The following is a 9,045-nucleotide window of genomic DNA, read 5'->3' on the forward strand; positions in this document are numbered from 1 at the left end:
GGAGTTGGGGGAGGGGGACGGAAGAAGTTTCTGCGCGGATTCCCCTGCAGGGAAAACTCCAACTTTCCCCGGGGAAGGGAAGACAACGGTGTCCCAGCTTCTCGAACTTAGACTGCCACACCCCGTAGGGAGTGGACCAGTGGAGGCCTGCCACCTTCAACCTCTGCCCCCCTTCCGAATCACCTATGCCCCACAAACCTGAAGCCGCCAGAGGTGGGATGGGATGGGGGTGGGGTAAGCAGCCTCTAGCGTTAGCGGTGACCAGAGCCAGTAGCTTGCGCGCGGGACTACAGGCGGAGGAAGGGGGCGGGGCAAGCTAGAGGAGGGGTCGCCCGGAGCCGGTTCGAGCTCCTTACGCACCAGCTGGCCGGCGCGCGCCAGGGTGGGGCGGGGGTGGAGACCTGCCCCGCGGCGTAGAGGGAAGTTGTGGTAGGGACGGGAAGAACAATGTGAAAGGGAAGGCGGTATTGGGCCTAGGGAGATGAAGGCGCCAGGCGCTGAGCTTCCGTTACTGAGGGAAGCCGGGGGAGAGTGCTGGTGTAGAGAAGATAGGAGAAAGCAAACAGGTTCGGGACTGTGTGTTGGCGGGCGCTAGGACCGGGCGTAGAGGAGGTGCGGCTTTGGGACTGCGAAGGCACGCGCTAGTTTAGAGGTGACGTGAAGGTGGCGGAGGTTTCTGGCGGAGAGACTAAACGCTGCACGGGGAGGAAACTCGGCTCCCTTGGGCCTCGGCTCGCCTTCCCTCGTACTGCTTGCGGGTAGTGCTCTGGTCCAGGGGCGCTCAGCCTCTCATTGGCCCCACGGCACCTTTCTTGCTCCAGCACGCACCCTTACGCACCCCTGCGCGCCTGGGCCTAGTGGTGGAGGCCGCAGTGGGCCTGGCTGCTCATTGGCTACTGCGACCGCGGGGCGGGGTAGGTGGGCGACGTTGGACCTCCGAGGGCCTGAGTGTCTTTCCCGCCATGTCGTTTGTGGAGAGCGGGAGACGTTCGGCCCCTCTGCGCCGCCGGCCCGGCACCCCTGTCCCGTTCGCTCGACCTGCGTATTCCGTTTTCAGTCAGGGAGATAGCTGGGGTGAGGGCGAAGTCGAAGAGGAGGAGGGATGCGACCAAGTGGCCCGTGATTTGCGGGCGGAGTTCTCGGCCGGGTCGTCATCGAAACTCAGAAAGGACCCGGTACTCCAGCCAGATGGGGACGGATCTCCGGTTCTGCCCGATAAACGCAATGGCATTTTCTCGGCGGATGCGGGTGGTAAAGCCCTGGCTCGGCGCTGGCCGGTCCAAGTCCTCTCAATTCTCTGTTCTCTGCTGTTCGCCATCCTTCTTGCCTGCCTGCTCGCCATCACCTACCTGATCGTAAAAGGTACAGAAGGAAGCCCGGGCCTTGAAAGTCTATCCAGAGTTTACTTCAGTTGAGCCTGGATGTGGTCCTTGCCTTCATCGCCCTCTCCCCCATAGAAGCTGCAAGCTTGGTAGCTGGTTTCATCCATACGCCTCATCCGCACCTTTCTTTGGTCTTCCCCTTTGTCTTGTCTTAAAAGTAGAAGACTTTGGTCGGTGATCAGGAGGCCCATTTTTAGAAAGGGTCTTGATAGGTTGGTAGTCTTGAAGAAATAATGAAATCAGTGAACACTTGGGGATAAAATATTGGTAAAATCAAGCAGAATGCAAAACAACTATCCTTAAAGGAAGGCGGTGAAAAGGGTAATTTTAAAAAGCTATACAAGTTCAAAGACTTAAATCTGCAAATGGTTAGAGGTGTACAATCCACCTGTTCTGTACACATTGAATTCCTGAAGAACAAGGATTTCCATTGCACAGCCCAAAATGTGTATTTAGGTAAAATAGTCCCTCTTGGATTTTTTACTAGGTTTGCAACCCAGTGTATTGGTGAAATTCTGTTGCAAAGCAAGATAGTCTGTTCTTTGTCTGATTAATGGTTTTACATTTCGTGTCTGAAGTTGAAATACTGGCCAGGTTGAAATAGAAATAATGCCTTGATCGGTTTTCCAGAACGCATACAAATGTATTATGTGTTTGGATATTTTACCGTGTGAAGAATCAGACCTGAGTTGAAACCTCAGTTCTAACTGTGATTTTGGCTAAGTTATTGGGAAAAAAAACTACCTTAGTTTGTTATATGAAAAGCACCCAACACGTAACTCGAGTATTAGTTTTACTTCACTAAGTAGAATTAAATCTATTTAATTATAGTTTTTATTTTCCCTCTTTGCTTCAGGCCCCTCATGAGCTGTTCATGGCATCTAACACCTTTCCATGCTTGATTTTCATACAGAAGACAGATTGGCATGTTAATGTGAGAGTTTGACCTCTTCATACAATGGTACAGGGTGTAAATTGTCAATGTTAAATATTTGGGTGCCAATGTTTCATTCCTCTACCACTCCCCTCCCCCATTTTTTCAAAGCAGTTCAGTTTTGTCTTGTAGATAGTTATTTCTGTTTTACTCAGATTGCCTTTGTTCATAAAGTCATAAAACTTGGTAAGTAGAAGTGCATTGCAGAAGACCTTAAACTGTGCTTATTTTGGAGAATACAGAATTGAACTCAATAACTAGTAATTTGCCTTGTATAAAATGTCTTGGGAATAAAAATTCCCATTTTACATACATAGCAGTTGATCATAAAGACATCTTATTTGCTTCCTGAAGGTCACTTAGCCTAGTAAATGGAATCCAGGTTTGAACCCAGTTGTTTCCGGCTCCAGAGCAGTTTCCAGAACTCCAGGTCTTTCTAGCCTTTGCGCTTCTGTTCAAGTTATAAAATCTCTTTTTGTATTTACAGAGTTACATGCTGAAAATTTGAAGAATGAAGATGATGTAAACACTGGACTGTTAGGTATGAACCTTACTGTCACTTGATTTTTGAGCTTACTTTTGTTTTTTATGTTTTAATGATATACAGGTTTGGATAAAATACTTAATATATCCCCTGTGTGGTGATGTTTCACTGTTCTTCATTTGTATATGTATGTGGTATATTATCTTTTTATATATATGTTTGTTTGTATGCCAGACACACTAGGAATATGTTTTGAACACAACTGTATGTAACAGACCCAGAGAATACTTGACATTTTTTAGTTACCTTTTGGAAAAGCTTTTCTACACTTCTTCCCAGGAAGTCAACAAACAAACATTTCCCCACAGACTTAACAAAGATAACATCTTAAGCAGGCTGCAGAAGTTTAAGTTCAAATCTCCTTATAAGCAACTTGGTTTTTTAAAAAATATGAAAAGCATTGGGTATACTTAACACAAGCTAGTTATGACCAGGAAAAAGACCTGAGTTCTATAGAATGTCAGTAGAATGCTAGTTTACAGATTTGTAGTAAAAAATTCAGTTGTTATTTAATCTTTATTTTTCTCTGCCAAAATAATTGTGAAGAGTTCAGAATTTTACCTGTCTGGCATATTTTACTCCTATTTGCTATAATATATTTGGCTGATCACTCTGAATTGGGGATGAGGGTATGGGAAATGATTGAGAGCCTATCCCACTTGTTATTCCCTCCCCCAATCTTAGCTAACCTATTTAAATGACCTCTTCAAGGCTAATGTCCTCATGATTAGGACAACAGAATCCACCTGATTTTGCAGAAAGGGAAGCTTTTATCTTCAAATTATGAACAGATTAGTTTGCTGGCTGTCCCATGAAAACTTGTCTGTGCTTGTCTTAACTTCTGGCATGAGAAAACAAGTCCTTTTCAGTTACTCATTTTGTTAGTGTGCCTCTGTGTGTTACACTGTTGATCTCTAAAATCAACAGTGATCATAAGGCTTTTCATAGCATTTATTGATCTGTCAACTCTTGACTGAAAAGGAACAATATATAAGCCTAAATGCCTGTTAAGAAACTTAGTTTCCAAAGGAGCTGAGACACTGCTATGCTCATGCTTGTTTCTGTGAAACAAATGTTCATGGGGAGCCCTATTTATAGTTTTTTTAAAAAGGTTCATGATGAGCATTGTATCAGTGTTGGGAGTTGATTGATCCTAATGGCTAACAGGATTAGGCTATTACAGTGTTCATCTTAACTAGTGAGGTAGTCCCACTGAGGAGATGTGATTAATGGCTGGCCTTGGAACTCATCTCCCCAAATCTTCCCTGGGTGGCATTGGAATCACACTGCAGAGTTCATAGGGCTTTCCTTTTATAATTGTCCTGTAAGCCTATTTGTCAGATAAATTAATAAAATAAAACTTGAGGTCATTTAGTTGAAAATCACATTCCAGCCATTCCTCCTTGAAGTTATTTTTTGGCCAAATTGATTGCACTAATCATATATAACATTGAACTGTTTCATTTTCCACATTTGCTTTTCTGTCAGCATTTTCCCAAATTTTATCACGTTTCGCAGTTAGTCCTATTTCCAATTTTTGCATTTTTTTCCCTAGTTTTATAACTAGGAAAGTATCAGAAAGAATGATAAATGATCTTCTATTTGAGGCAAACCTGAAATAAGTGCATTAATAGAAGGAATTGCCCTTAGCAGACACTCCTTAATCTGAGACTGTTGTTATCAAATGTAGTGCCAGTACTTTTACAAACACTGTAAATAGTACTATACAGAAATTGTAATCAGATTTTTGTGGAGTTCCTTCAGTGTCTAAAAAGGTTTTAAATTTGGTCTTTGGTTCCTATGACATCTATTAGTTAGTAGTTATCTTTAAGTCCCTTTCATGGCTAGGAGCAGATTTTCCTAGCATCTTGCAGTGTCAAGGGCTATTTATTTTTTAGCTGCCCATTAACTGCTCGTTTTATGCTTGAGATGTTTCCAGGCATCTACACATTTTCCAGAGAAGAGATGACTGACAAAGATGAAGCCTGCTCATTTAAAGAATTGATAATTGATTTCTTTTCTTCTGCAGAGTGATAAGTGAGACTTTGTACGATCATAATTGAATGACAGAACATTAGAAATATGGTAAAAATTTCCAAGGGAAAGGATGTGTTGGGAAATGACCCATTCTGTTAGAAAAGTGCAAGTTGGTAGCAAAGGACTCAGTTTCTTCCTCACAGTGAAAGCTGATTGAAACCATAAACTTGAGCTTTATAGTGGGTGTATAATATGAACCTTATAATTTGAGCCCATAGTCTGTTAAGGAAATAATACAGTACTTTCTGTAGCTGGGTAGGGTAACTCTAATATTTCATTTAAAAATTCACAAATATGTTATCCTTTTCTGCAGCAGAGTCTGTAAAATTTTGTATATTGCTGATAACAGTAAAAGAACCAAGGCAAAAAAGAGAAAAACAAAAAGCCCTAAAACACTGGAAGGATACAACCAAACTGTTAGTTTATCCGAATTTTGAAATTATAGTTTTTTTTTTTAAATTTCTGTTGTTTGTAATGAATGACTGTAACTCCTAATGAGAAAAACTTTGTTTGAAAAAGCACAAGTATAAGTTTAAGAAAGTGTGAAAACCATGTTCAACAATTAACAACAGTACTGAACTTTTACAGTACGCCAAAAACGTGTTATTTCACCTGATAGTCCCAACTATCCTGTATCCATAAATATAAAATACTCCTTCTAAATCAAAACTCAAGACAGTGTATATTAGAATTTTTATGCCATCAGATAGCTTAGGCATGGTAGCAAGGCAAAAACAATACAGGTCATTATCCGGAATTATCAGTGTGCAGCTGAATTATTAGTCATTAAATCATTACAAGTCTCCTCTTAACACGTAAAAGTAATGAGAACCAGACATTAGGAGCTCTGTTTCTCAAGAAATTGGTTTATTATTGTTAGTGTGGTACTACCTGGCCCAGCTGATGGAAAGGATGTTTCTTAGGCTAATGAAGTCAGAAAAACTTGTTGAAGCATTTTGCTGGGCTTCACCTAGTCTAGAGTTTCTGTTCAGTAAGTATAAGGTAGAGCCCAGAAATTTACATTCCTCATAGGTTTCTAAGTGATGCTCATGCTGCTAGTTTACAAGAATCACTAGTCTAGTAGTTTTTATTCCTCAGTTATAGCAACAGCAAACAAACAAAAAAAACTCTGAAGATTTTCTTACTCTGAATTTATGAAATTTCAGACCCTATCCTTAGTCTCCTGGATCAAAGTTAAAGTCACTTAATAGGCTGCACTCTCAGTATCCTCTCAGGGTCTGTTGGACCCAGTCTTCATTTTTAAATTTTCTTGAGCAGTTCTTTTTGTAAGAATTATTTCATGTCGTTTATTCTTACTTACAGGACCTTCCACAGAATAAAGAGAAAATTGAGATATATTTTTTTTGATAGAATAAAGCTTATTTGATCTTGAAATTACCTTATTGGTGCATTGGCCCCTTTTATATACCTAAGATACATTATAAGATTTTAATGATCTTATTTTCCTGTATCTGGAAACACTTTGTTTTGTATTATATTAGGAATCATTTAATATTACTCATCAGTTATTCTCAACTATGCTAAAAAGAATAAAATAATTTTGATAAAATATTCCAGAGCAGAGGTCAGCAAACTGTGGCCCTTAGGCCAAACCTGATCTGCTACCTGTTTTTGTAAATTGAATTTCATTGTAGCATACCTGTGCCCCATTGTTTTATATATTGATTATGGCTGCTTTCATGCTAAAACGTCAGAGTTGAGTAGTTGGAAAAGAGACCTGATGGCAAGCGAAGCTGAGGATATTTACCATCTGGTTGTTTTCGAGAAAACTATTGTATTCTCAACCAGGTGTCATTTAACAGAGAGGACGAAGGTAAAAACACAAACCGTCCCCTTTTGCTAAAATATGTAATGTTCTTTTTCATCTTTTATGAGTCTATGCCTACTAATTTATTTGATACTGTTTGTAAATGGACAAATGCTAATGGCAGGTGATTGGAAAGGAATGGGGGGAAATCATTGGATTGAGCATTCAAATTGTTTAAAAATCTAAAAATGAAGATGTTTTACAGATTATGGAGCTAAGTTGGCTAAGTAATATTCCATTGTATACATGTACCATAGCTTCTTTATGCATTCATCTGTCAATGGACATCTAGGTTGCTTCCAAAAAACGTGGAACACTTAATAAATTTGCATGTCATCCTTGCACAGGGGCCATGCTAATCTCTGGATTGTTCCAGTTTTAGTATATGTGCTGCCAAAGTGAGCACTCACTATATTCTGCTTTTGTGTATATTTGAGATTGTTTATAATAAAGTTTTTTAAAATTTTCCCTTGTGAATATGATGATTTAACATGATTGGAAAACTACAAATGTTACTTAACTCAGGTTTCATCAGTTTTAGGCAGAATATTCCCTTCCATTCCTTAACCTTTTAATAGGAAAGGGAGTGGAATTCCTACAAGCTGAGGGGCAGATTGACAGAATAGTTGAGTGGAGACCTGTCAGTGCAGCTGCTGTATTCCAACTGTGTGTTCAGGTCAGATGGTACTGGTAGGGGAGGAAAAATCCCTTTCCTCTGCTCCTGTACTTGAAAATTGAAGACCCACGGCTGTTCAGCTTTTTGATAAAGTTGCACACATTTGAAAAGTGAAAGTGAAGTCGCTCAGTCGTGTCCGACTTTTTGTGACCCCATGGACTGTAGCCTATCAGGCTCCTCCGTCCATGGGATTTTCCAGGCAAGAGTGCTGGAGTGGATTGCAATTGCCTTCTCCAGGGGATCTTCCCGACACAGGAATTGAACCTGGGTCTCCCGCATTACAGACGCTTTACCGTCTTAGCCACGAAGGAAGCCCTGCACACATTTGCTTATCATTAAAATTGTTGATTAGTTTTATGCATGAGTCCATCAAAGCTTTTATTAGTAGCCAGCTGGTTATAGTGTTTACAGCTTATAAAACTACCTGTTAATTTTGATTTTTAATTTCATAACTTAGTTATATGAGTTACAGTCTCATGAAAAAAATTTCAGGGCACCGCCGCGTGGGGTACGGATGCGCTCGGAGGATGGAGCCGGGGGCCCCGGTGTGGCCGTTGCTACGCGGGGTCCGAGCGGGAGGGAGAAACCATCATCCGCAGAAAGCCAGTTCCGCCGGGAGTCTCCGCGGCGGGAGGCCGAAGCGCCGCTGGCCTCCTCTTCCAGCTGTGGGAGCGGCGCAGGCAAACCTCGCCAGGAAAAGAGGATGGTCTTGAGCAAAGTGGTCATCCGGCGGCTTCCCCCCAGCCTCACCAAGGAGCAGCTGGAACAGCAGCTGCACCCGCTGCCTGCACACGATTACTTCGAGTTCTTTACTGCTGATGTCAGTCTTTATCCTCATCTCTACTCAAGAGCATACATTAACTTTAGAAATCCAGATGACATCCTTCTTTTTAGAGATCGTTTTGATGGATATATCTTCATTGATAATAAAGGGCTAGAATATCCTGCAGTGGTAGAATTTGCTCCATTCCAGAAGATAGCCAAAAAGAAGCTAAAGAAAAAAGATGCCAAAACCGGAAGCATTGAAGATGACCCAGAGTATAAGAAATTTTTAGAAACTTACTGTGTGGAGGAGGAGAAAACTAGTGTCAGTCCTGAAACTCTTCTGGGAGACATAGAGGCAAAGACACGAGAACTTATTGCTAGAAGAACCACACCTCTCTTGGAATATATTAAGAACAGAAAATTAGAGAAGCAGCGAATTCGAGAAGAAAAACGAGAGGAGCGGAGGAGGAGGGAGCTGGAAAAGAAGCGCCTACGGGAAGAAGAGAAGCGGAGGCGGCGGGAGGAGAAGTGCAGGAGGAAAGCAGCAGAAAAACAGAAGAAAACGGCGGAGAAGGAAGTAAGGATGAAGCTTCTCAAAAAACCAGAAAAAGGAGAGGAGCCGAGCACTGAGAAACAAAAAGAAAGAGCGGAGGAGACTGACCCTGGAGACGGGAAGTGGGAGCCTTGTCCCAGTGCGGTGGTCCTAAAGCCCAAGCCCCCAGAGGGCTCGCTGGAGGAGCTGCGGGAGAGGTCACAATATGACAGTGATAAAGAGCAAAGGGATAAGGAGAGAAGATCCCGAGAAAAAGAACCTGAAGCACAGCAATGCCACTTGGATGACAGCAGGAAACACAGAGCCCACCATGAGCTGGAAAAATG

At 42.0% G+C, this 9,045-nt stretch overlaps 2 protein-coding genes and 1 pseudogene across 3 annotated transcripts in view; 2 read left to right on the forward strand and 1 right to left on the reverse strand.

Annotated features, from left to right (window-relative positions):
* PRPF40A (PRP40 pre-mRNA processing factor 40 homolog A (S. cerevisiae)) overlaps positions 1 to 289 on the reverse strand; it is a 59,527-nt gene extending 59,238 nt beyond the window's left edge. The window contains exon 1 of the mRNA XM_010840007.1: positions 199 to 289. The gene's annotated coding sequence lies outside the window, so the exon portion shown is untranslated. The remainder of the gene's footprint in view (positions 1 to 198) is intronic.
* Positions 290 to 952: 663 nt separating this feature from the next.
* The window catches only part of ARL6IP6 (ADP-ribosylation factor-like 6 interacting protein 6), a 43,518-nt gene continuing 35,425 nt past the window's right edge, over positions 953 to 9,045 (forward strand). The window contains exons 1-2 of the mRNA XM_010840006.1: positions 953 to 1,362; positions 2,804 to 2,857. Of these exons, the coding sequence (XP_010838308.1) occupies positions 963 to 1,362; positions 2,804 to 2,857 (454 nt within the window). The 5' untranslated portion in view covers positions 953 to 962. The remainder of the gene's footprint in view (positions 1,363 to 2,803; positions 2,858 to 9,045) is intronic.
* Positions 7,627 to 9,045, forward strand: part of LOC104988641 — a 7,099-nt pseudogene continuing 5,680 nt past the window's right edge. Inside the window, exon 1 of the transcript XR_825264.1 lies at positions 7,627 to 9,041. The product of XR_825264.1 is annotated as a regulator of nonsense transcripts 3A pseudogene (transcript). The remainder of the gene's footprint in view (positions 9,042 to 9,045) is intronic.

This window comes from Bison bison, unplaced genomic scaffold (assembly GCF_000754665.1).
Source record: "Bison bison bison isolate TAMUID 2011002044 unplaced genomic scaffold, Bison_UMD1.0 scf7180017864139, whole genome shotgun sequence".
NCBI classification, from domain to species: domain Eukaryota; kingdom Metazoa; phylum Chordata; class Mammalia; order Artiodactyla; family Bovidae; genus Bison; species Bison bison.